This window comes from Rhinolophus ferrumequinum, chromosome X (assembly GCF_004115265.2).
Source record: "Rhinolophus ferrumequinum isolate MPI-CBG mRhiFer1 chromosome X, mRhiFer1_v1.p, whole genome shotgun sequence".
Lineage (NCBI taxonomy): Eukaryota > Metazoa > Chordata > Mammalia > Chiroptera > Rhinolophidae > Rhinolophus > Rhinolophus ferrumequinum.
In genome coordinates this window covers 108131941-108158918 of record NC_046284.1, presented here as the reverse complement: position 1 = coordinate 108158918, position 26978 = coordinate 108131941, and the positions used below count along the sequence as shown (strand labels likewise).

The window sequence follows — 26978 nt, the reverse complement described above, 5'->3', positions numbered from 1 at the left end:
TTCTGGAGGGTTATGTGAAATACATACTCAGAGCCTTCAACACACATGTACAATTTCGTCCTAGACGTCACTTCTCTACAATTTTCCTAAGGAAATAATGTGAGGCTTAAATGTTTTAGCTACTTAGGATATTTACTGCAACACTATAATAGCAAGGAAAGTTTGAGAAAAAGCTTCAGTGTACAGCAATAAATGGATAAATGTATAATATATAATCTATACAACAGGATGCAGGTCTCTTAACTGAACTTCACTTAACGTATTCACACAACTTCCCAGGGCCCGTCCCTTCCCGTCGGGCACCTTAGGGACCCCACCAGGTTACAGGTAGATGTGCAAAATTGTGTGCTGAAGGGCCAAGTGAAGCTCGAGTTGGTAGTAAGCAGTACATGGGGAGATGAAGACTGACGCTAGCAAGCCATTAGAGTGCTGCCCAGGCCGAATTCCGGGCATCACAGCACACGCCTCCACAGCAATGGTGTTTGTGCCCCGGGCTGTCTATGCCAGAACTGCTTGTTCATAGTAACTGTGATTTCGATAAATACTAAACTAATCGGATTTTCTTTAAAAGCACTCCAGCTAATTCTGAGGTGGAGCCAAGTTTGTGACCACTGACGTAGAAGCCACACTAAAGATGGCATCCTTCCTGGGGGCACCTTTTCAGAGATGACTCTTTTCTTCTATGCAGCCTGGTCTTTCTCTTCTGAATTTGATCAACTTCCTGCCCCATCCAGGAAGAAACTGTGTCTTGGCTGCAGACTCATGGAATACTTGCCTTTGGCTTCTTAGGTGACACTGTGATACATAGCCCCTTGCTACAGTCCCAGAAAGCAGTAGCGTGCTGGTCACACAGCCTGGTTCTGAATCCCAGCACCACCGCTTACCAGTGGTGGGACCTTGAGCAAGTTACTTAATATCTCTGTGCTTCAGTTTCCTGAGTGACCTAACCCTATGAGGGGGAGACAGAACCTACCTCATCGTGTTGGCGGAGGAAATAAATGAGCTAATCCATGTCAAGTGTTTAGGACAGTGTCCACCTAACACATGATAAATGCTCCATAAGCACAAGCAGCTGTTATTATTATTGTTGTTCTTGTATTTTAATGATACATCCTGCCCGGCCCTTAGCGGAGTGTAATCAAGAGCTGTCTGGCGAGTGAAAGAAGGAACACACAGTCCTGTGTTCCCTCATCTAGAACACCTCTGAACAGCTCCGCTGGGTACGGCTTTAGACCTAAAGTTTCCCACAAATCTTTTTGAATGCCACACCTGTCATCGAATCCCTTCACCTCAACTTTCAGCTACCCTATGTCAACAAAAGCTGGGAAGTAGAGGCAGGCAAAACAGAAAGGAATCATGTAGGGTTGTTGGGATTTAGATAACGCAGAGGGACTGCAGCAAAGGTCAGGCTTAAAGAATGCCCTCCAAACGCCTTGGCGGGAAGCCATGTATTGATAGTTTGCGATACACATAAGCAAAGAATGGTTCCAATGGCGTAAAAAGGCATCTGCCCTAATTTTTTAACAGACAGGAGAGGAGGCAACATGGTAGGTACACAATATAAACCGTCTTGAAAGTATTTATTATTTAATAGCTCTCTCTCCCTCTGCCCCACCCAGCCACTCTCTTGTTCTGCTTTTCTGATCATCCTAAAAGCTGACTATATTCTTTTTCACTATGGAGGATGAGAATGAACACTAAAACCAATACAGGTGCTCAGGCCCTCATCAGGCACTTCGTCCCTGAGGGTGCTGGTCTTCCACAAGCGCGGGTTCCCTAGGGCTCCACACGGTATTCCTTTTTCAAGGCCACCGGTACACGCATGGAGTTAAAGTGCCGCTGCCCATCTAAATATAACATGGACTCTGAAACACAAGAGAGAGAAACATGGAGAAACTTGCAGCACAGCACCTCAGAAAAGCATGGTACAAACACAAGACTCCTCGGAAACATTGGGACAGCAATGAGAACGCAAAACCAGTGCCAGGCAAGCAGTACTGGCACAGGGGGTGTGCAAGGTCCCCAGGGAAGGGCCTCGATTCCTGCCCCTTTCCTTTGATCACCAGTGGCTGCTTGCAGCTGGCACTGGCCCTTCAGACAACAGCCAAGGGGGCAGAGCAGCCACAGCTGCCTGTGGGCCATGAGGCATCCTGGCCGTCAGGGCTGCAGAACCTCCAAAGCACAATCCCCTAAAGATATGCTCTCGAGCTAACAGGCATCGGTGTACTTCCTACAACAACTGAAAAGGAGAACAGTTCCTTTAAAAGTTCTTCCCTTTTTAGGGACAGCCATCATTGCTGCTCACCTCCGTATGTTCTGGGGAAAACCAAGGGCACGTCTTTCTCCGACATGAACGTGAAATGAAAGACATTGGTGGTCGTATGCTCTTTACTCTGCAGAGACGACACTTCACTGTGCACTCGGACTTGAATGTATTTGTCTTGGGTAAAGCAAACCTAAGAGATGGCACACACAAGTGAGTCAATTGCATTGGGAAGGGAGACCAAGGCAGTCTTCAGAGAAGCAGTGGCTTTAGAACATAAAAACTTCTCTTCTAGGCCCTAGTGATTAACAAAGTGTATTTTATCTCATCGCATACCTACCTGGGAAGAAAAAAACAGCAACGATCCAACCTCAACAGGTTTCTGAAACATGATATCGTCCACTGCTACTACGAACGGTCGGGAGCCACTGTTGGGGAAGGCAGAATTAGGAGTCAACTACAAAATTCAGATGATCTCTATTTTCCCCCTAACAATCAGCTGAGGCTAAATTTAAATGATCAAAGAATAAACCTAGTAAAGGGTAAATAATAGTACCAGTGAGGAATGGTAAGAGTTGACCAGGTAAGTGCCAAAATCATTATGTTTTCCCTTCAACATAGCACCACCTCCTTTTCTCCGGAGCTCTTTACTGGCGTACCTTGGAAATATTGCGGGTTCAGTCCCAGACACCGTCACAATAAAGTAAGCATCAAAATAAAGCAACTTGTAAAATTTTTGCTGGTGGAAGGCCTTGCCTTCCATTTATTAAAAAAGGCAACATCTGTGAAGTACAATGAAGTGAAACACAATAAAATGAGGTATGCCCATAACGTACAATGTTTCCCCAAAAATAAGACTTAGCCGGACCATCAACTCTAATGCGTCTTTTGGAGCAAAAATTAATATAAGACCCGGTCATGTATTAAAATAAGATAAATAAAATTGTCTTATATTAATTTTTGCTCCAAAAGACGCATTAGAGCTGATGGTCCGGCTAAGTCTTACTTTTGGGGGAACATGGTACTAACTTAACCTAGTCAAAGCACCAATTTCTAAAATGAAGATCAAACCCAACTGGTATCAGTGTGCTATTTATTTAAAAACAAAACATATTCCCCAACACATCCAGACTGGTCCACAATGTTTCATTTCAGTGGGGCAGTATACATTGCTTCTTAGAAGTGAAGACTACCTTAAATCGAACTCACCCAAAGTTACAAGCAGTAGCCCATCCAAGTTCATACGCTTTCCTCATAAGGAAACCACCAAAGATCCGATTGAAAATGTTCCTCTCCTACACGAAATAAATAAATATTAACAAATACAAGCTCATGGCCACCCTCATATAACAAAGGAATTCACAATGCCATAAAACAGAGGCCAGTTTAAAGGTATCAAATCTTAGATGAGTATCACGAGTACAAGTTACCTATTTAGAAGATTTTTCACTAAATCATAGTACCTGAGGGTGGCAAACTTCCAAGCTCTTCAATTTTGAATCCTCCATCCACACTGCATTAGGGGGCAAAACTCGACTGCGAAAACTTATAGTCCTGTGCAAATGGAGATTCAGTAAACCCTGTTAAGGGCATGGTTTCACTGCTGAAAAGTAAAATATTTGCAAACAATTCCCAGTATGTTCAGGCAAGCATAGTTCTGGAGAAGGCCAAGGTTTGAATGCTTTCCCACAGGAAATCTCAGCAGCCTAACTTACTTTGGATCCAGCGTGCTAAGAAACATCTCATGTATGGTCGTCCTCTCCTTAGCATTGGGAGCCATTTTCAGTAACGACACGGAGCTGAAAGCAACCCTTCTCCCCTTGTTCACTGCAACAAGGGACAATAAAGAGCCACAATTAGGAGGGTCTCACTATGCACTGGGGTTCCTGACCTGGGCTGCCTTGGACTCTACAAGGGCAGTATTTCCAGACTGTAAAAAGCGCACTGGAAATTGTACATATATCCTACATAAAACTTTCACGTGGAAATTGCATTAGCTCAGCGTGAAACCACTTATAATCCTCCTGACCTACAGCCCTGACCAGCAGCTACTTCATTAAGATACATGTCCCATTTCATTAAAAATGAGAAAACAAGTTACTTCAATTGATAAATATTGGCTGACTGATAAAATCGTTCAAAGTATGGACTCCATGGAACAAAAAATAAGGTATTTTTAACTTCAATACATTCTTGGCATGAGTAAGACATTTGACTGGTATTAGGAGTCCATACATACTCTGAATTTTCTCCTCTACAGTACGGTCAATGTGCTTTTTAAAGTTTATCTTATTATAAACAAATTAATATACATTCTCCTTGTCTAAAGAGCTCTTCTTCCTCAGGGCCTTCAGGGACGAGTGGATTTACAAATGCCGGCCTAAAGTGAAGAAAAGAGTACAAGTTTAAAATGTGCCATCACCTAATAAAAATGGAAGATGAACAATTACCCGCTAGTTTTAAAGTCTTTGCTGTTTGTTTTGGGTAACGCTTACTGACTGCTTCACACAAGAACTCTGGAACAATTAGCGGAGGTTTCTGGTTAGAGACTTATCTGTACTAGAAGTTTCACATTATAAAAAGGACATAGTCACTTGCCAAAATGTTTCACTGGACCCTAATCATAAGATGACAGTCTTAATAGGTTGTAGAACGTTCTATAAGACAACTTGCGTGGACTCTTCAAAAATGTCAATGTCTTAAAAGACAGAAAATGGCAGGGAAACTACTGCAAAGAAACATGATAGACAATTGTAATACACGACTCCTTGATCAGATCCTGACTCAGGGGAAGAAGTTATAAAGGATACTTTAGGGACAACTGGCAAAGTCCGAATATGGATCGCATATTAGATAATATAATTGCATCACTGTTAAATTTCTTGGATATTAACAAAGGCATTGACGTTATGTAAGAGAATTACCTTATTCTTAAGAGATACACGCTGAACTATTTATGGGGAAAATAGTATCAAACTTACTTTCAAATGAATCAGGGGGGAAATGTATATATGTGTGTATATATATGTATTTAAAAAGGGGGTGGGAAAATAAGGCTGGTGGTAAAATGTTAGTTGGTGAATTTAAATGAAGGGTATATAGGTGTTTGTTACATGATTTTACTTTTCTGTAGGTGTCAAATTTTTAATAATAAACTGAGCGAAAAGTGCGATGGTATTTCACTATGGTAGAATCCAAAAGTTTGATGAAACAATAGAAACAAAAGATCTGAAATGGCAGCTTGGAAAACTAAAATATATCAGCTGGGAGAGTAACTTGAAGTAATGTCCCCCAGTGCTGGCAAAGGAGGCCTAGGCCAGGCACCAGGGGCAGCAGGTCTACTGGGGCTAGTGGGAGGAGTTAGACGAGCTGGGTACATTCTTCAGATCAGAGGCACCAAGGTATTTTTCAGTCTAATACAGTGTTCCACATCCATTTTCCATGCAGCAGAAAAGATTTCTCATTGCAGACTCCTAACTTGAGTTCCTAACACAAATTAGACTTCCTATCGGCCTCTGGACTCTGTCCTGTACAAACAGCAATCCTGTAACACTCCCTTCCACCCCTACTCCCACACATACAATTAGATTTTCTCAGGTTAAAGGCCTTGGGTATAACTGCTGTTAGGAACCAAGAATTCAATTTAAGAGAAAAAAAGATAAAGTATAAAGCCAAATAAGTTACAACCTGTATGGTTAAACTTGTCTTGGAAATGACAGTATAAACTCATGAGGTTGTTTGCTTTTTGCTTTTCAACATCCAAAACAGGACTAAATTCATCCAAGCTCTGTCCACTGAAAAGGCCCAGACACCATGGCAAACTAGGAACAACATACAGTTCTAGTGCCCAGATTTTGGTCTCTAAATACTGGTTCCCACTAAAAGGAACCCCAGGACTCCTTGAAGAAATGGCTGACTCCATGCCTAAGGCAGGAAATGTGTAAAATGAGCCCAAGATATCTCATTGCAACAGAGAGCAGGCAGGTATGAAAGACCCATGGGGAAATATCACAGGAGCCAGCTTAAAGAAGCTCCCACTGACCAAAGACAGTGGGCTCTAAGCAGCAAGAACAATGGCTGCAATTTATTGAAATATATGTACTACATTAAAATCCAGAAATTCACAATGGGACTTTTTTAAAAAGTCAAAACAGTAGAAAAAGCATGTCATCATAGCTAGTGAACCAACTCGTTATTCTGCAAATGTGTAAAGAAAGGGCAAGAATAAACATTACTCTTGACTTGCCTTTACAAACCAAATTGCCCTAGGTGATGAGGGGAAAATCTCTGCTTTACAGAATTCCAGCTAATAAACGCACCAGGAATGACAGAATTTCAGAATCACTCTACACCCCCATATGATTAAAGCACTCATCAGCAACGGACACTGAGAGCCCTGGAGAAAGGCTGATGGGGAGCCAGCTCCGCACAGGATGACAGAGTATAGTCTGGAAACCTGCTGCACTGCACTCCGCGCTGCACATCATCACCGCTCATAAGCTGAAAAGCTGAACTTCACAGGAGAAAGATCAGTCTGTCACTACTTGAACTCCCACATCAATCTTACCATTACGATGATTGGGACATCCATACCATCTGCTATGACGCCCTATGACATACGAGATACATAAATAGCATCACCTACAAACTGCGCTAGCCAAATATGTTGAACCTGAATCTCATTAAGGCTTTAGATCGAACTCAAGTTTACAGAAAATACTAGGGGTAGAGAAACAAGTCCAAAAAAAGGAAAATACCATGAGGAAACAATGAGACAAATTCAGAAAGCTGAACATTGTATAGAAGAACTGATTCGGAAAAAAAAAAAAAGAAGAAGAACTGATTCGGCCTTGTGACAAGTTGATATGAAACAATGTGGGGGCAGTGGAGACATACAACTATTCTGGATGAAAACAGCCTTAAAATAGACCACACAATTCTATGAATACACAAAAAGCTATTAAATGGTACACTTTCAATGGGTGAACTGCATGATATGTTAATTATATTTCAACAAGGCTATTAACCAAAAAAAAAAAAGAGAGAACAGACTTAAAAGACAGAGAAATCAAATGCACTATGTGTACCTTGTTTGGATCCTAATTTGAACAAATCATTAAAAAGATATCTGGGGAAAACTGAATATGAACTATTAGAATATATTAAGGATTTACTAGTATTTTTGTTAGGTGTGCTAATGGTAATGGTAAGAAAATACCTTCATTTTTAAAGAGATGTCAACATTAAAGTATTTAGAGGTAAAATGTCATTATGTCTGGGATTTGTTTCAAAATATTATAAAGAAAATAGTACACTTTAAAAAAACAGATGAAGCAAATATGGCAAAAATGTTAAAACTCTTAAGTTCAGGTGATGGGTACATGGACATTCATTACAGTCTTCTCTCCAGTTTTATGTATCTTTGAAATTTTTCAAAATAAAGAATTAGGAAAAAACAGCACTTACCCTTTATTTTCAGAATCTCGAGCCACCATTACAAATGTTGCATCCAAAACAGAACTAAAGTCATTGCCATGTGACTAAAGAACAAAGGAAAGAAAATGCAGATGTAAAAAATGCATTTCCTGGGAAGACCTACTACAGTTCTAACAGATACCGTGCATGCTTTGAAAAAGGCCGAAATTAGAAAAAGAGAAACGCGTTCATTAACCACCAGCTGCTGAGTTGTCAGGCACAGAACTAGGCTCTGGGTGGGAACGGCAGCATGACCAAGGAGCCTGAGGTCTAACAGGAGACCGACACCCCAAATCCCAAACAGTGCCCAGTGCAAAGTACTGGGGACCCAAACTACGGGCTCAGGAGTAGTGCATGAGTGGGACCCAAAGACAAAGTTCACAGAGGGACCTTCTCCGTCCTCACTTCACTGTCCTGCATCGTGCCGAATTCTGGCTTTCTTCAGGCCTACCTGTCCTCACAACGGCACAGAGCCAGGTGGACCTCCCACCGCTCTCACAGACATTAGTCTTTTCAGGGAACTTCATGGTGCCAACTACCAGCACATATGGATGTTTCCTTAGCCCAGCACAGAGGCTCCAAGAAGGGGCAAGATCAGTGATAATTCTGTGGAGTAAGCTAAATATTTATAACACACAAGACTTTGAGGTTTGAAGGTATTTCTTTCTCCCCTAAAGTCTGTACTTCCAGCATGGTCGTATGGTGAAGCCGTATCACAACCTGAAGGTGCATTCACATCCGTCCTCATCACCACTGCCTGTGCAGGCCCTATCACCTTGGCTCTCAACTTTCTTCCAGCATCTGCTCTAAGCCTGTTGGCTGGTATATAAGGCCCTCACCACATAGCCCACATTCCTCTCCAGAGGCACACAAACACTCCCGCCAGCACCCTTCTCCCCAGCCACGCTAACAACGTGGCGGTCCCAGAATGGACCCTGCTGTCGAACACCTCCCCTCCATCTCTTTGCCTCATGCCTTCCTCTAACTGCGTTCACCCTAACACTCCTCTCGGCCACTGCCCCTGCCCAACGCCCAAGGCAGAGCTCATCCTTCCCGCCTTTGTTTGCCGGCTAATGGAAACAAAGCCATCTCCTGACAGCGGTTCTCAACACGAGAGACGGATACCACCCCCGTAGGGGGCATTTGGAAATGTGTAGGGCTGGTTTGCGTGGTCACATGACTTGGGGGACATGACTAGCAGGGTGGGGGTAATCAAGGAGCTAACACCTCACAATGCAGAGGACAGTCCTACAGAGCAATTCTCCCACATACAGTGCCAATACTGTCCCTGCTGAGAAATGCTGTAGAATACCGTGTTTCCCCGAAAATAAGACCTAACTGGAAAATAAGCCCTACCATGATTTCTCAGGATGACATCCCCTGAACAGAAGACCTAATGTGTCTTTTGGAGCAAAAATTAATATAAGATCCGGTCTCATTTTCGAGGAAACACGGTATTAATACACCATATCATAATCACTTATTTCTGTGGCTGACTCCCTACTGCACCATGAGTTCCTTGAGGACAAAGGCCATTTTTATTCCCATTTGTAGCCCAAGCACTCAGCACACAGACTGGCCGAGAGCAGGTGCCTAACCAATGACTGCCTGATGTCTGATTGAGCACCACTAGGATGGAAACTTCAGGACAATGGAACTGTGTTTTGCTCGCAGCTATATACCTAGCCCAAAATTGCTAGGTGAACATTAAATGAGTGGACTCAGGAAGTGGGTGAGGTGAATCTCATCCAGATCCCATTGGGGAGGAGCACACAGTCTAGCAGAAGAGAAAACATGTTCACACGCAGCTCTGTGGAGCAGAGCTTAGCAGGTCAGAGAAAGGATACTGAGAAAGACATCACGGGAAGGAACAAGTACTATGAGGAGGGAGGATGGGGAAGGATTCAAGCAGGGAGTGATCCAGAAGCACAGGTGGAACGTGGACATGCAGGACCAGAACACAAGGGTTGCACGCAAAGGGAAAAGTGTAAGCAATGATACGCCTCCACTCCCTTCCTGTTTAAATTATCGTTTCTTATAGTGAACACCTACTAGTGCCAAGGATCAGGAATGCAAAGATGAATGCCTCCCTGCTCTTGGGATGCTCAAAGTGTCCGGCAGTGAGCTCTAAGAAAGTATATAAATGTGTCGGGGGGAAGGTGGGTTGGAGCTAATTGACGGAGCACCTGGGATCCTAACTAGTCAAAGGAGTTTACATTTTCACCCACAGATAACGGCCACTGAAGATTTTTGAGGAGAGCGATGTGATTTAAGATCAGCTCTGGAAGATCTCTTTGGCAAAAACATGTAAAATTAACAGAGCGAGAACAGGCTAGCGGCAGGCAGACTAGACTAATTAAAAGACAGTTCACACAAGAGGCAGTGAGGGCTTGAATGAAACACAGAGTCAAGGGGAAGAAGAAAGAACTCTGGCGAGTTGCTGAGGGTGGTGAATTTGCCTGACTTGGCAAGGGCTGCACAGGAAAGGGAAAAGTTAAAGCTGTCACAAAGGTTTGGAACTGGGGAACCAGGCGGCTGGCAAAGAGAAACTGGAGGAAGATCGAGATTGGAAAGGAAGCTGATGAACTCAGTTTGAAACACACTGGACTAGAGGTAGCAAGAGCACACACAGGGGGAATATAACAGGTACTCAGAAAGACAGGTCCAAAGGTCAAACCCAGAATAGAGATTTGGGCCCATCTCCATAGTAACGATAATGAATGAACATTATTCCAGCATTTGATTAGTGGTTACCGTGTGATGGGCAATGTACCAGCTACCACATATGGGCGGGCTGTTTTTCCTTTCACCCTTACCACACCATCAAAGGTGATACTATTACTGTTTCCATATTGCACTTCAGAAAACAGAGGCTCAGACGAGGTGATTTACCCACAGTCACATGGCTAATAAGCAGCAGGGCTGGGATTCGAACCTACGTGCACCCAAACCAGAGTCAGCACACCTATCGCCAAGCTCCCTCGCTGGAATAGAAAGGATCAGTCGAGTATGGGTTATTAGGCAAAATGGCCAATGAGAAATGCAAATTTAGAACGAAGTTTATACATGCCTAACGCTGATTTTCACTGGCTCTTTCCTCCCAATAAATCCTGTGACTCTTGTTCAACCTACTTGTCCAAGATTCAAATTGTCAAGATTCCCTAGAAAGCTGGTCCTATGCCAGAAATCTGCTGTGCACGGCACTGAGCAGGCTAGGGATCAACCATGAAGATCAAAAAAGAATATGGACACATCATAGCAGCATCCCAACAACTTTGTGTTTTGTTTTAAAAATAGTGTTACTGTCAGTTACAGCAACACGGAAGCTAAAGAATCCACCTGCTTACATATAGCACCAAATATAAAACTACCTAACTATTTTGACAAATAACTTTAATTACTGCAGAGCAAGCTTCAGACTTTTTCCAAAAGACGAAAAGCTTCATAATTCCTAGACAGAAGAAGTGTATCTGAATGATAGGTCTACTGAATATGCTGGCATAACTGAATACGTCATTCAAGTAAGTTTTCATAATGGTATCTTGGACATACTCTGATTTATTTCTGTGCTATTATCCTCTTTGAGGTACTGTGTCTTGTCAAGTTTCTTCATTTCTTTATAACAGCTATTCTGTGTTTTGCTCATTAGCGGGGGCTGTTCCTAACTGCTGTAATAGACTAAGTGACTTCTAGGTTGAACTGTGTCCCCCCAAAAGATATGTGGGTCCCAACCTTCAGTACCTATCAACATGACTTTATTTGGAAATAGGATTGTTGCAGATATAATCAGTTAAGATGAGGTCACAGTGGAGTAAGGTGGGCTCCAGTCCAGTATTATCGATGTCCTTATAAGAACAGACACAGACACACAAGGGGGAAATGCCATGTGACGATGGTGGCAGAAATTGAAGTGTTACAGCTAAATGCCAAGGGTTGGCAGCAAACCCTCAGAAGCTAGCATAACAAAGAAAGGTTCTCCCCTACAGGTTTTAGAGGGAGTATGATCCTGCCGAGACCTTGATTTTGGACTTCCAACCTCCAAACTGAGACAATTAATTTCTGTTGTTTGAAGCCACCTGCTTTGTGGTACTTTGTTACAGGAGCCCCAGGAAACTAACACAGTGACCCACTCAAGCCTAACATAACTCATAAGACTTTTGTGAAATTCTCCGGGGTAAGATCAGAAACAAGCACCTTAACATGAAGCTGTATGTGATTTGAAATTAATAAGCACTAAACATAAACACCAAATAATGTGTCAGTCTTTGTCCAGGAAGAAGATAGTAATAACCCACCATCTGTATTTTTTTCTGGAAGGGGTGAGCTATAAACCTGTCTGTGGACAGATAGGTAAATAAGCTTTCCTTTCAGCAAGTTATATTGGAACAAGGGGGCAATCTATGAGCACATACATACCTGGAACATTTGCATCTTCACTTCCATGGATGTCTTCCCAACCCAGCTAACATGGCCACTGAATTTGATGTCCTGTTCTGGGCTTAAGGAACTCTTACACATATCTGCAAAACAGAAAATCAATTTGAGTCCAAACCATACCCAAAATTTTCTGTACTGTAAATGGACAATTTTGTTTGAAATTGTGGCAAATTCTACAACATTTCTTTTTTTGTCTTCAAAACTAAAAATGACTTTTTTGACATACAAAAGAAATTTGTGTCTTTTTGAAAAATGGAGACAAGGCACAGACTATAAAAAATAAAACTGGAACCATGCAAAACCAAAAATAATTATAATAAATATCTTGGTATATGTCATTCTAGACATTTTCATATGCATATGTACATAAACATTGCCTCACAAAAGGAAAATATTTCCTCTAATCTCAATAATATCTTGTAATTACTAAGAATTCTAAGTGTGCATACAAAACAGGATCGCTTACCAATCTTGTCCACCAGGGCTGTAACTATCGATAAAGGAGACATATTAGCTGAAGGAATTTTGTTGTGCATGTAGCAAATAAGAACTGTAGGAAAAGAGAAGAGAACCAAATCAAGGAAAAGCAAAATGATTTCTCAACATCGATAATTTACTCCCTGTAACGCATAAAAAGTCTTCTCTTGTTTTGAAGACCCAATCCCCAATGTTCCTTTAGTGGGCTTATCCTAGGACCCAAGACTTCTATACATTGAAGACATTTGGGAATCCTCTCATCTGACTGCCTGCTCAATTTTGGATTTGGTGAGGAAACTGAAGCCCCAAGTCCAGACCCAGCGGGTGGCTTGTCACCATGCCACAGAGACACAGTGCCTAAATCAGAAAAAGATCCCAGCATTGAGTCTGGAAGCATCAAACACCTTCAGAAAAGAGAAACAAATCACAGGTGACTCACAGCCACCTGTTTTCCTCCTGAATCTTTCCTAATCATGAAGCAATTATTTTGCTCAGAGTATCCCTTCCCCGTAGCACCCTGGGCTCCTCCACTACCCTGTGGTCATCTGCACACTTTCCATATTTTCACAAGAATTTGTAGGTGCCAAGCATGTTCTAATGCACCTTACAAATGTCACCTCATTTAAAGTGGTATCACACTTCTGTGTTTAGTGGCCTCCCTGCCCCTCGCCATGATTCATTCAGATTGGTATTGTCAACTCTCAGGACCGGTTCTGTGCTCAATAAACATTTGTTGAGTGACAATAAATGCTTCCATCTGTGCCCTGTTAAAGGATGTAGTAGGGGAAAGAGAGGCTAAAGGTAAGCATTTAAAAGCCTTTGAGGTACCCCAAAAAGAAACCATATGCATCTGACCTATGGCACTAACAGTAGAAACGAAAAGATCCAAGAGCGAATAAGAAGGGAGACTTGACAAGATTTGACTCATCTCAGGTTTCCAGCTTGCCTGAGTGAAGATGATATACCATTCGCTGAAAAAGAGAATACAGGCAGAGCAGAATGGGCTGTTTTCAACATGCTGAATTCGAGAAGCCTATGGCCCACCCAAATGAAGATGTCCAGTAGGCAGGAGGACAAATTGGTCTGGAACTCAGAAAAGCAGGCCAGGTAATGTACCTTCCTAAATATTCCACATACTAATAGCAACTAAAGCACGGGGAGTACATTAGATTATTTCTAGAGAATATTCAGATAACAAAAATAGGGCAGAAGATAAAACCCTAGGGATAACTGACATTTAAGGGATCGATAGAGAACGAGAAGCCTACACAGGAGACTAGGAAGGAACAGCCAGCGAGGCGGGAGGAAATGGCACCAAAGCCCAAGAATAAGTCTGACAATACTAGGAGCTGCAAAGGGGCTGGGTACGCCTGGAAAAGCACCCAGTAGATCATACAGTATGAAGGCCAATGGAGATCTTGGCAACAGCAGTTCAACGGCACGAGGAGTAGAAGCCAGAACATGGCAGGCTGGGAAGTAACAGGAGGTCAGGACACAGAGGCAATGAGAGCAAATAGTTTTTTCTAATTCTTTCCAGAAAGTTAGCTCTGAAGTGAGGGAGAAAGACAGTTGGAGAGTGTTGTTACAAGGGACGGGGATTTGACCTATGTTTCATTTTAAATGTAAGAGACTTGAATACGTTTATAAGTTGAAGGAAAAGTGAAGTTGAGGAAAGGCCTGAAATGAGTGAGAAAGCATACGTGATAAGGCAAGTTCCTTGAAGACATGGAAGGAATAGAATTAAGTAAACAGATGAAAGGGATTGGCGATGAGCAGGAGGTAAACAGGAAAAACGGGGTAGGGACACCTAACTAAACCAAAGTCAAATATTTGTGTGTGTGTGTACAATTCTTTTCAAAAGGCCAATAAGAATTTTTAACCAGGTTTATTTAATATGAAAAGTAGCTACTAGGTATAAGCCTAACAATGGACTTATGTCTATTTTTAAAGTTTTTAGGGGCCTTTCTTTAAACCCTTTCCCAACAGTTCAGGCCAGAAGTCATTAGGTAGGAGCAAGCAAGGTGGCCCAGAGTGGGCTGCTGAAGTCCAAGTGAGATCAGGAGGAAATGGAGAGAGGCAAGAAGAGCTACGGCCCAGCATGGTGCAGCCTGGGCACAATTAGGGTGGTGACCTGCAGAAGGGGACCTGGCATGGGCTCGAACCCCAGTGAGGCGAGGGGAGCATCCATGAGAGGCTAGGGATGGCGATGTATTAGAGGTGGTAAGTAAATGTGTGAAGGATAACGGAGCCAGCGGAAGAAGGGAATTATAAACAGAAAAGGGGAGTAGGTAAGAATGAACCTGCGGTGCGGAACGGGAGCTATCAGTATGAACCCATGGTTTTCACAAACAGACTGATAGATAAGCACAGAGGTAAATGTACGTGTATGTGCATATATTTCCCCAGCTCGTCCACTGAAAGGGCATGGGAGCAGCCATACTCCAGCAGCAATGACCACTTCCAGCAACCTGGTCTTGGTTTCTAAGTACCATTCTCCATTTAAAAGAACCAGGGCCCCTTAAAGATTTGGCTGATTCCAGAACTGGGGCAGTGAAAGTGCAAATGAGCCTAGAATATCTGGCTGTGCCAGAAAGTGAGGAAGTGCTCAAAGAATGATGAGGACACATCAGGAAAAAAAAAAAAAAAAAAAAAAAAAAACACTGAAGCCAGCTTGAAGGGTATGGGACAGTCCTGGGACAATTTGGGCATCAAAATAGATGACAGTAACATATTATAACCCATTCAATAAAATAGGAATCCCTGAGTCCCTGTAGATTTTAAGGTAATAAATTGAAAATCTGATGAGGAATGGGATATTTACAAGGTCTCAAATTACCTCCCTACAAGGTACTTATTAGTTACAAAGGGGGAAAAAGTAACTTTACAGTGAAGAAGCCTGGATGACACCGCTTTCATCAAGGAATCACAGTAATGGGACACATTAGAATTATGCACCACTTAATAGGATGCAATAAGAACACAGCATTCCTTCTGTGACATTCCTGCTAAAGAAGCATGTCCCAAATCTAATATTGGGGGAGCATCAAACAAATCCAAATTAAGAGAAATTCCACAAAAGAACTGGCCTGTAGTCTTCAAACGTGTCAAGGACATGAAAGTCAGAGAAAGACTGAGCAACTATTCCTGATACAACAACTAAATGCAATATATAATTCAGAACTGGATCCTTCTGCTATAAAGGCCCACTGGCCAGAGTTGAATAGGGTCTGAGGGTTAGACAGTCTAATGTAACAGTGCTCATTTCCTGATTTTGATGGTTGTATTGTGGTTATACAGGAGAATGTCCTTGTTGGTAGGCAACAGACATGAAAATATTTGGGGGTGATGTGCATGTCAGCAACATACTGACTGTCACATGATTCAGGGAAGAACAATTCCTTATGCTTATTTGCAACTTTTCTGTAAATTTAAGACTTCTAAAAAAGTTGTTAAAAAGAAGAATTAATCAGATTATAACTCTGTTAAATAGGAAACTACATTTTTGGGAAAAAAGTATTATGACAATTCAGAGACAGTAAACACCCTCCTTTTTCTGGTCTTTCAAAATACCCTCATCTGTGCCGTTAAAGAATAAAGGAGCCCTTTCTAGCCATAGGATTCAATGTATAGCTGTTAAGTATCTATTTAGAAACACTAAAATAACACCAGTACCTCCTAAGCTGTCAAGATCCTCAAGAATCCTGCCAAATCTGTGAAATAAAGAAAAGGGGGATTAAATGAAAAATCATGATGATTGCCCTTTAAAAAGAAATAACACACTTTGGGATGATGAAAATGTTCTAAAATTAATTGAGATGATGGTTGCACAACTCTCTGAATATACTAAAAACCACAGAATTGCACACTTTAAATAGGTGAATGGTGGTGCATGAATTATATCTCAAAGTTGCACTAAAAAAAGAAGTAAAATAAAAACAAATAACACAAATAAAAATAGTGCTGTGTTACCTTATGGTGTTCTGAAAAGTCAAATACTTCTCTCGTAATGCAGGCTGACTACCCAAAGGCAAGAGAACTTCAATATAACTGTCTTTCATTCTCCTAGGTGGCAGTCCTTCCTGTGACTTAGCCAAAAAACTATGAAGTAATTTTCTTTCTTCCATTGCTTTCACATGGTCTCTGAGAAGAAAGGACGAAAGCTTCATGAAACGTGGGGGCAGTGCTCTCCTTTCATTCCAGTGACATACAGGCCAGTCAGGCACCATCAAAGGAGGAAAAAGAAGGTCTGGACCTACCTCATCTCCTCTTCCTCCCTCCCTTCCCACCTGCCACTTGATGAAATTAAAAATTTCTGTTAGAATTTCTTAGGCTAGTAGATAAAAAAAAAACATACTTATAAGTGATATAGATATACCCAAATGAAGCATATATTCACACTCATCAAAAAATGTACTGAAGTAATAGAATATTTGAAATCAAATTAAAAATTTGGCAATAGAACTGTGTGTGTGTGTGTGTGTGTATCATATCGATCGATCGATATGTAGCTAGATATGATATATACATAATGTGTATATATGATAAAAAAACGAGCTAAACAACAACATGGCCACTGAACTACATATTCCCATTTCTCACCTTGACAGTTCTCGTATTCACTGTGCCCCAGCTCTATCTCTCTCTTTGCCTTCAATTTCAGGAGAGACAGAGGAGGAAAAATGGAGTATGTCTAAAAGAAGTATGAAGGCGGAGCAAAAGGTAAAGAGGAAGAAAACATGAGAAGGAGAGAGAAAAGGAAGAGATGATTAAGGTGAATAGAAGAGAGAAACAAGGGGATAGAGTACTAAAATGTTGACAGTATCATTAAGATGTCTTTCTAAGCTTCACTTATGAAGTATTTATTGTTGCCAGAAAGGTTTAGCCTACAAAAAATATATGGGAGATAGAAACAAGTTAAATGGCACCGGGTAAATGAAGAAGGTGGACCATTCCGCAAGCTTGTCCTCTTTAAAGTCAAGCTCATGGGGATAAAATTAATTAATTAATTAATTAAATTTAAAAACTTTTTAAAAAGGGAGGGAGGGATAAATGTCTATCATCCTAGATTAGGGGAGACTAAAGAATCATAACCATCGAATGCAATATGCAATTCTTTATTGGATCCTGGTGTTTTCAAAAAAGCTACAAAAGACATTCAAGGAACAGTTGAGGAATTCTGACTATGGAGGAGTAATATACTATTAGGGAATTACTGTCAATTTCATTATGTAAGACAATGTCTTGTTTGTTGGAGATAAACGACTGCTGATTTTATTACATAGAAGAATGTACGTATTTATTGGAGATGCAAAAGTGTCATGATACCTACGTATAATTTACTTAGAAATAATTCAGCCAATTTATGTATATTGGCAAATCTGGGAAAGTACGTATTAATAAGTATCCAGTCAGGATGGGACATAGGTATTCTTTTTTTCTATTTTTCAGTAAATTGAAATTTTCATATAAAGAGTTAAGAATAAGTCATTAGATAATTTCTATACCAACAATAGATTATTGTATGTCTAGTGATCATTTGTGCTTTTCCTTTTTACCTCATTTTAGCCTCAAAATTCTATGCACCAAGAGGGATATTATCCTATTTTACAGCAGGGAAATACTGAGTGAAAGAGAAAGACGGTATGAGAACCTGGTTAATTGTGAACTGACAAGAGTTAATTGTGAACAACAAGGAGTCAGGCTGCATGAAACAGAAAAACCAGGAAACTTGGGTTCAAGTCCCAGACGTTGATACTTAATCGTTCAATATGAGTTTCAGTTTCAGCAAATGTAAAAAAGGGATAGGAACATATGCCATAAGCATGTCACAAGTTTTGTTGAGCATCAGTGAAGTAATATACCTGAATGCACTTTGAAAAATGTAGAGCACGAGTAAATCACATTATTTTATGAGACAATATATCAACTGATGAATATGTTTGAATGTTGATCTTCTCCCTCAAGTAAAAAAACCTCTCAACCCATTTCCGAACACAGGATCCTCCCATCCCTACCATGGGACCATCAACGGAGCCTAAATACAACCGAGCATCCCACTTTAGGGATGAAAGTGCGAATGAACACACAAGAGTGCTTACCTCCAGTTTGTGGATGCTCCTACTATCTCCCGCAACTTATCTCGAACTGAAACAAAAACAAAGAGGTCATCCCGTGAAAACAAAGAAAGATGAGAACTGGATTATGGCAACAAGCTCAGGAACTATGAAAAGCGATTCATGCACTCAAAAGCTTTCAACAGCCATGAATTTCCATTTAATGTCACAAAAACAGCTCAGAAAAGGGATCAGGCCTCTGCTTCCTGAAAACCTGAAACAACCTTTGTCTCCTTAATGCAGAAACGAATACCCTGAACCAATCACTAGGGTTTATATAAAAAACCAAAAAAGGGATGGGACTGTATCAGTGTCAGTAGGAGTCTTTCTATGACGGAGATACTATGATCGGAATCCTCACCTATCTTCTTATAGGCAGATCAAATTACTTAGTTCAGGGACTCACAATAATATCCAAATCTGAGTATCATTCTATTGATTTATCATATATTTATATTATCCTAATTGTTAGAAAAGCTTATACCAGAAAAATGAAGCAAAGACATAAATCAAGGAACAGCAAAGAATGCCATTTTAGTTAATGCAGGCCGGCCCGATGGCTCAGGGGGTTGGAGCGCCGTGCTCCTAACGCCGAGGTCGCTGGTTTGACTCCCACACGGGCCAGTGAGCTGCACCCTCTACAGCTAAGATTGTGAACAACAGCTCTCCCTGGAGCGGGGCTGCCGTGAGCAGCCGGAGGTTGGCATGAGCTGCCGTGGGCTGCCACGGGCTGCTGTGGGCTACCATGTGCCGCCATGGGCAGCTGGCAAGAGCTGGCGTGAGCTGCTGTGAGCAGTCGACTGCCTCAGCGGGGGGCGGGGGGGGGGGGGTAGCGCAAGGCTCATAATACCAGCACGGGCCAGGGAACTGTGTCCTACACAGCTACACAGCTAGACTGAGAAATAATGGCTTGAACTGGAAGGCGGGAGGCAGAAGAAAGGGGGAGGGGATTTTAGTTAATGCCCACTGCCCAGAAGCAGAAGAATTTAGTGCAAAAAAAAAAATTAAACACTTAGTTGATACTAATTACCCCACGCACCATGATTCACGTATATAGGTGAACGTGCTATATGGATAAAGGGGAAATAAATTAGATAAGCAGTAGTAATTCAAAACTAAAAAATAAGTCTATAGGGTTTCAAATAATATGTTGAGTTCAGGTGTTTTTTCCCTAGCATTTTAAAATATATATTCCAGTTATAGGATATTAACTACAGCAATCCTTGGTCATTCAATAACCGATCAAAACCAAATACGGTTAGATTAATATGTACATTAAGTTTCACGGGGAAAAAAGGTTGATTTTTCTATCAAACCATAAATTTGGTGCAAACTCTAACTGCAATTAAATCATAGATAACTACAAAAACAGCCATTAGTAAATTAGTCTTATTTCTGTTTTGTTTTCCTCCGAGTTCCTTGACTAAAAGAATGGCCAGAAAGTACCCAGAACAGTATGCAGACCACTGATGCTCACTGACACAAAATAATTATTACTGGTTTAGTCAGTGTAAGAAGAAAGGCCGGTGCTGAGGGCTAAGAGCGAAGAATTCCTAATTATATTTATACATATATAGTTATTGGACCCTTTAAAGAAGCCACCATTTTAATTATAATAAATAATCCTAAATTGATAGAGACATTCATAGTTTGCATATCAGATTAGCAACTGAAATTCACTTCAATTAAGCATGGATTAAACAGGGTCCCTCTAACAAAACTGTAGACTAGGAGTGTTTAGTTGGTACAACTGAAGCGCCTCTTACTTATGCATTAGATTTCTTTTTTCCATGCCTTCCTGTTCAGTACCTGCACACAGGAAGTGGAAATCATTTAACTAAAAGAGCTCGGTCCCCAACATTCCCAGGAACCAAAGCTCAAATTCTGAATGTGATCTCTACCCACAGCCATCCGAGTCATTTTATTAATGACAAGTTTATGAAATATCTACCTTTAGTATGCCTCATTTTCCCTAAACTATCTATTTATACACCTTGCAAATAACACAGGGGTTTTCACCACGTGGACCTAAAAAGCAAACATCCACGCTTGCCTTCATAAACATGGAGGACACTCTCTTTCTCGGGATTCTGGGATCCTTGAATCAGTCCTCGGACAGGAGTAAGCAGCCCCTTTCTCAAGGTACAGAGCCTACAAAACAAGAAAAAACACACTTAGAGTAGGTTCTATGGCTTCTTCCGTGGCAACCCCAAAGACCTGCGCCTCCTCCCAGAGTACTTGGCAGTCCCACATCTTTAGCATGCAGTCATGCCCCGCATGGGACGTTTTAGTCCACGACAGACCGCATATATGACAGTGGTATACCATACAGCCTAGGTGTGCAGTAGACCATAGAGGGATAAGTGCCCTCTACGATGTGCTATACTAACTAACAAGAGCTATATAACTTGGGTAAATACACATATATACACATATACACCGACAGAGCACCTAACGATGCCTTTCTCAGAATTATCCCCATCAAGTGGCACATGACTGTACTGTAGTGTATTGTCTTGTAGGGGTCTGGTACGTGTTTTTCAAGTGTATGTATATTTGCATATGAGGCTACATCATAAATTATCTCTCCAACTAGAGTAAACATTTCTTAAGAGCAGAGACCAATTAGGTAACTAAGTACAAAGTAAATAAAAAATATCAACCAGGTTTAATGGACTTATTCTTGCTCTTTCTATTTTATTAGCTTCGGAAGCCCAGAATCGATTTGGTAAACAGCTGAGTAAATTAATGATGAACATTTATTTTGTTCTTTATTATCACACCGTATTTCCTCAATTAACAAGTTAAACCCAATTATAAGGTAATCAACTTTGAAAACAGAATTAACCCTTTCCAGACTCAAAGAAAGTATTTACTGGACTGAGGCAGAAATTTCCTAATCCCCAATGAAATAAAAACTATTTATCCAAATGTGCTTAGCCTATTTTTCCAAAATAAGTTATTTAAGTTGATTTTCATTCACTATTGCTTTAAGTGTTTACTCCTAACCATACACAATCATATCAGGGATAACACACATATAATATCAGGGACTAGCAAACTGACCTGTAGAAAGCACAACTGAAGAAGGCAAGGCACTGAAGAAGGCACGAACCCTAAATACTGTTGGGCATTCCAGCTCAAGTTACTAGCAAATTCTTACTACCTAATACAGGGACAACTGATGACTGCCCCCCACAAAGTATATTTTTAATTTTCTTTAGAGCCCAACTTTACTATAGATTTCTCTTCTGAATTATAGCGTTTAGGGAAAGTCTCTCAGTCAAAATATTTCATAACATCTACATGTAGTCTTGACACTTACGCTGATAGAACAAATCCTTGTCCTTTCACCAAATCAACAAATCTAACTGCACAGGACGCATAAAAATGAGCACATACTCACTGGCCAATTTAACTCCTTTACGTCATCACACTGGCTGTGACACTATCCCTGCTGGTCCACGAAGACCAGAATGCTTGCTGGAGTGTTTGGAGTTTCGGGGTTTTGGTTTTGTGTTTATTCTTCACACACATAGCTAACAAGCCTCTACCTTACATATTTTGGATTTCTTTTTTCACTTTAAATTTTCCATTTCTGTACTTTTAAATGTATATTAATATTTCAGTCTTCTTGTTCTTGACCTTCTCATTTGCATTTTCTCAAAACAGGATCTGAATTTTTCTCTTTTTTTTTCTCACTATGTCATGTTACATATTTTCTGGAGGTTCAAATCCCTTAACTGAAGGAAATAGGGTATGTAGTTCTTCATTCTGCCATTTAGAAACTAGCATTCTGCAACTGAACATACTGGTTTTAAAAAGCATACTGGAAAAAACTAATGTTTTCCATTGGTATTATTAGCTGAAAGAGAAAATAAAAATCATGCCCTCAATATATTAATTAGCAATTGCAGTAGATGCTCCCCAATATAAGGAATGAGACCTGACTCTGAGTGGCTAAATATTTTGAATACTCATCACAAACTAACAAGAGCTATATAACTTGGGTAAATACACATATATACAAGCATTTCTGTTTTGTTACCCTAAGAAACAGCATTTTCTTAAGAGTGATGAAAACCATCCCATCCTGCCTGAGTGAGAGGCAGTATAGTATAGAGGTTAAGATTCTGACCATGTTCTTTGCTAGCTGAGTGACCTTGGACAAGTTATCTAACCTCTGAGCTTCAGTTTCTGCATCTGTAAAATGGGGATAATAATAATACCTATCTCATAGGATTGTCATAAGGATAAAGACGTTAACACATGTTAAATAAAGCCTTAGTGGTATGCCTAATTCACTGACAAGTCCTAAAAAACATTAGGTATTACTATTCCAGAAAGTCATGCTTCTTCAAAGTCTCCCCTGAAAGTCAAAAAGTAAAGATCACAAATTTAGAAAACATAATAAGCTAGGCACTGTGATAGACTATCTCTGAATAGAGAATCAAATGGAGATAGTAAAGAAGAGAGTTGATGAGTATAGAGAAACACTTGGGCCTGACTATTTGGAAAATTGTGGTCGTGAAGCCTTGTTCTTTGCATACTGCCTTAAGAAATTGAGAAATATATCCTTGTAACACAACAAAGGCATAATTTCAATGCATTTAGAAAATTGTTCACTAAACTAGTATCTATTGGTATAATACATTTCTATTACCTTGTGAACATTCAGCTTAGGATAACTTCATTACAACTTGGTATCCTATCTACTGATAATCTGATGAAAACTGTGGACCCTCATACAAGAGGGCGGGGTTCATTTTACTAATGCACAAAATGGCATATACTATTCCAGAAGGTTCACAGACTACTCCTTTTTGACACCCTCATAAGCCCCCATATTTAAAAACTTCTATAATTTCACTGATGTGTGGTATATAAACCAAAAACAACAAAAGAACAAGACAAACAAATGAGAAACAAGAACTCATAGACACAGACAATAGTTTAGTGGTTACAAGAGGGTAAGGCGGGTGGGGGGTGGGAGATGAGGGTAAGGGGGATCAAATATATGGTGATGGAAGGAGAACTGACTCCGTGTGGTGAACACACAATGGGATTTATAGAGGATGTAATACAGAATTGTACACCTGAAATCTATGTAATTTTACTAACAATTGTCACCCCAATAAATAAATAAAAATAATAATAACAGAAAAAAAATAAATAAAAACTTCTGATTCAAACCAACCTCCTGAAGAAATTCAGGCCCAAAGAAATCAGATGACTTTTCCCCAGTGCCAGTCAAAGAAATCAGATGACTTTTCCCCAGTGCCAGTCAACTAGATAGAGCCCAGTTCTTCTGATTTCACTCACACACACACACACACACACACACACACACAAACACACACACTGCTGCTCTTTTGACAATCTCCACTACTTCCCTTTATATAAGCAGCACTGAGGTGGAGAGAGCAGAATGATTGATTTAATCACTACCCAACACCTCAGTACCTCAGACTGGCTGGCTTATTCCCTGATAAGCCCTCAGCAGTTTTCCAGCAAAACCCCTAGGCCTTTAGAAGAAACTGTGAAGAGGCTTTTGGGACACTGGGGCCCTAGGACTCCATGATTGAACCTTTCCACTAAAATGAGCCCAATCTCTCCATGGCGTTGCCTAGGGAGTCATAGAAGTCACCTGAATGTGTGAACAGAAGTGCTTTAGCTCTGTTCTGGGTCCCAAGCTTAGGATGGGTGTCTGGGAAGAGTTCTCAGTACAATAACAAGCAATGGCATTCATGCCCTCCACTCTGAGGTAATGCCTCAATTTAGAGACTACACAAATTCAGGTGACTCTTTTGTGAGTCGGGGGAAAAAAGAAGCTACAAAGATTGCCCATCAGTCAAATAACCTAATCATCTCAGACAGTCTGTATTCACTGTCTGAATACAGTGAACTCTTTCACTAGACACTAATGGAGTACCTGCTTAAGGCTTAGTAGGACTCACGAGAAAGGAACGCAAGTTTATGGGAGTTCAGTGTAAAGAAAAGGACTTCCAAATTGGCAGAGAGGAGATCAAGAAAGGTTTCCTGGGCCGGCCTGGTGGCTCAGGTAGTTGGAGCTACCTGCTCCTAAAGCCGAGATCGCCAGTTCGATTCCCACACGGGCCAGTGAGCTGCGCCCTCTACAGCTAAGATTGAACAGCTCTCCCTAGAGCTGGACTGCTGTGGGCTACCATGTGTGCCGCTGTGAGTGGCAAGCAGCCAGCGTGAGTGGCTGGCAGCCAGCGTGGGCTACTGTGTGCTGCCATGAGCAGCCAGTGGCCAGCGTGAGTGGCCGGCGGCCAGTGAACGGCCGGCAGCCAGCGAGAGTTGCCGTGAGCTGTAGTGAGGTGCTGTGAGCGGCCAAACGACTGCGGGGGGGGGGGGGGGGGGGGGAGCGCAAGGCTCCTAATACCAGCATGAGCCAGGGAACTGTGTCCTACACAACTAGACTGAGAAATATTGGCTTGAACCGGAGTGGGGGAGGGGGAGGCGGAAGAAAGGGGGGGAGAAAAGTTTTCCTGGAAAAAGGTACATGGGCAAAGCTGTGCAGCTTGTAGAAGGCCTTTCATGTCATGTCCAATGCCAGCTAACACCAACTGTGGCCCTTCTTGGAATGAATTTCAACTTGTCTTCAAATAGTGTAACAAAGTTCGTATTTTTTTAAGTGCTACATTCAAGAGAGACACACACACAACCTTTTATCAACTGATAGCAAGGTCCACAGGGACAGTGAAAGAGAGATCGAGGACCTTCAAGGCAATTCATGGGGATCAGTGTCAGAACCACCGCGGGCCACGCCCAGGGGGCTGGATCATCTATAGCGGGATGATTCCAGAAGCTGGAACAGGGGGGAGTCCCCTGGGACCCAACCAGGCAGAAAGAACTCGGAACACGTGGAGTGCTAGGGTGAGTGGGGCTGGAAGAGAGCCAGACATGCCCTGGAATCTGAGGCCTTAGGCCTTAACTGGGCAAACTAGGGTGATGACATATACAAAGTGGCATCCTCGTCGTCTCAGTGACCCAGTCAAGGCCCCCCACCTTCGCCTTACATGGCCTTGCTGCTCATTAAAGATAAACTTTCAGTCAGCACCAGGGATCCTCAGTCACACAGTCCTGACAGGTCCTGAGAGTCCAGAAGGTACCCTGCAATCTCTGCCCACATAGCAACACACTTAAGTCTGACTCCAAGTTGAGTCAAGCACTTAACCCCAAAAATGCTCTCTAAAGGACAAAGGGCTGGAAAAGTAACCCGTGGAACTCCAAATATTCCCTTTCTGACAAGGGACTACCCCCAAATCACACCCCTGTTGAGCAAAGAGAAAGGAATTTTAGGGAACACACAACGTCCTCCCTTAAAGTGCCATTTCGTTTTTAATGCCACACTCCATGCCAGGCGACGCTAAGGTGAGGAGCGCGGTGCCCCACCCGAGCCCGGCGGACCCGTGTCCCGGCGGGATTGCGGTTAGAGGGGCGCCCTTGCCCACCCGGCCCCACTTTCTGCCCAAATGCCAACGGCGTTAGTCTTGCCCCCATCCCGCCCGCCGCTCCGCTCCTTCCGCCCAGTCCCGCTACTTACCTAAGTGCCGCCCGCCTCATCGCGCTCGGCAGCCACGCACAAGACCAGAAACCCCGGCTCGGCGCGCAGGTTAGTGGAGGGAAACCGAGGCAATGGAGAGTGCGAGAGACAGAGAGCGAGAGCGCGCCAGCGCCAGACCAGAACTGGCTCGTAGGACCGCACCCTGACTGCTAGGCCGCACCAGGGCTGTACCCCGCTCCCGCGCCGGACCAGCGCGCCTGGGGGCGGGGCCTCACCGCCGGAGCAGCGCCACGCTGCGCTTGCAGCCCAGCTCATTGGCGGGAAGCTGGAGTCTGTCTCTGTGGAGCCTTCCACTCAATCAGCGGCGTGGGGCACGTTACTAGCTGGCGGACCCGCCAGTCCCCGCCATTGTTAATTAACTTCACTACGCAGTAAGCCAGGGTGTGACGTGTAAGCGAGGTGCGGTCAGGTTCTCACAGCTTGTCTCGGTTATCCTTCGCTGAAAAGGCCGCGCGACTTTGACCCCCACGCATCGGCTCCCAGTCTGTGGTTTTGGCCCTTAGCTGCATGTTGCAATCTTCCCGGCAGCTTTCCAAATTACTGATGCCTGGGCCTCATTCTCTGGAGATTCTCATTTAGCCAGGGGTGCGGCCTGGTCTTCTGGACGTCTAAAGACGCCCCA

The 26978-nt window shown here is 42.2% G+C and overlaps 1 protein-coding gene across 2 annotated transcripts; it reads right to left on the bottom strand.

Annotated features, from left to right (window-relative positions):
- Positions 1–1562: 1562 nt before the first annotated feature.
- Positions 1563–26978, bottom strand: ACOT9 (acyl-CoA thioesterase 9). Of its 2 annotated transcripts, XM_033113202.1 has the most exons (16): positions 26336–26978; positions 20819–20916; positions 19805–19831; positions 18751–18796; positions 16622–16792; positions 16325–16362; positions 12642–12725; positions 12155–12258; positions 7730–7803; positions 4576–4643; positions 3979–4090; positions 3727–3817; positions 3473–3558; positions 2604–2691; positions 2306–2456; positions 1564–1865 (listed from the first exon to the last, which is right to left on the bottom strand). In XM_033113202.1, the coding sequence occupies exons 1-16, from the start codon at positions 26353–26355 to the stop codon at positions 1777–1779; spliced, it is 1347 nt and encodes a 448-aa protein (XP_032969093.1). In that variant the 5' UTR covers positions 26356–26978; the 3' UTR covers positions 1564–1776. The 2 variants fall into 2 exon arrangements, with proteins under 2 accessions (XP_032969101.1, XP_032969093.1); XM_033113210.1 differs by lacking the exon at positions 19805–19831 and having other exon boundaries at positions 1563–1865; positions 26336–26971.

Excerpts from the sequence above, each read along its gene's own strand:
- ACOT9 (XM_033113202.1), bottom strand. The coding sequence starts at position 26,355 with ATGAGGCGGGCGGCACTTAG. Across the intron at positions 18,797-19,804 it reads ACCTATATACGTGAATCATG|TTCGAGATAAGTTGCGGGAG; the intron begins GTGCGTGGGGTA and ends TTTTTGTTTCAG. Across the intron at positions 12,726-16,324 it reads GGATCTTGACAGCTTAGGAG|TTCTTATTTGCTACATGCAC; the intron begins GTACTGGTGTTA and ends CTTTTCCTACAG.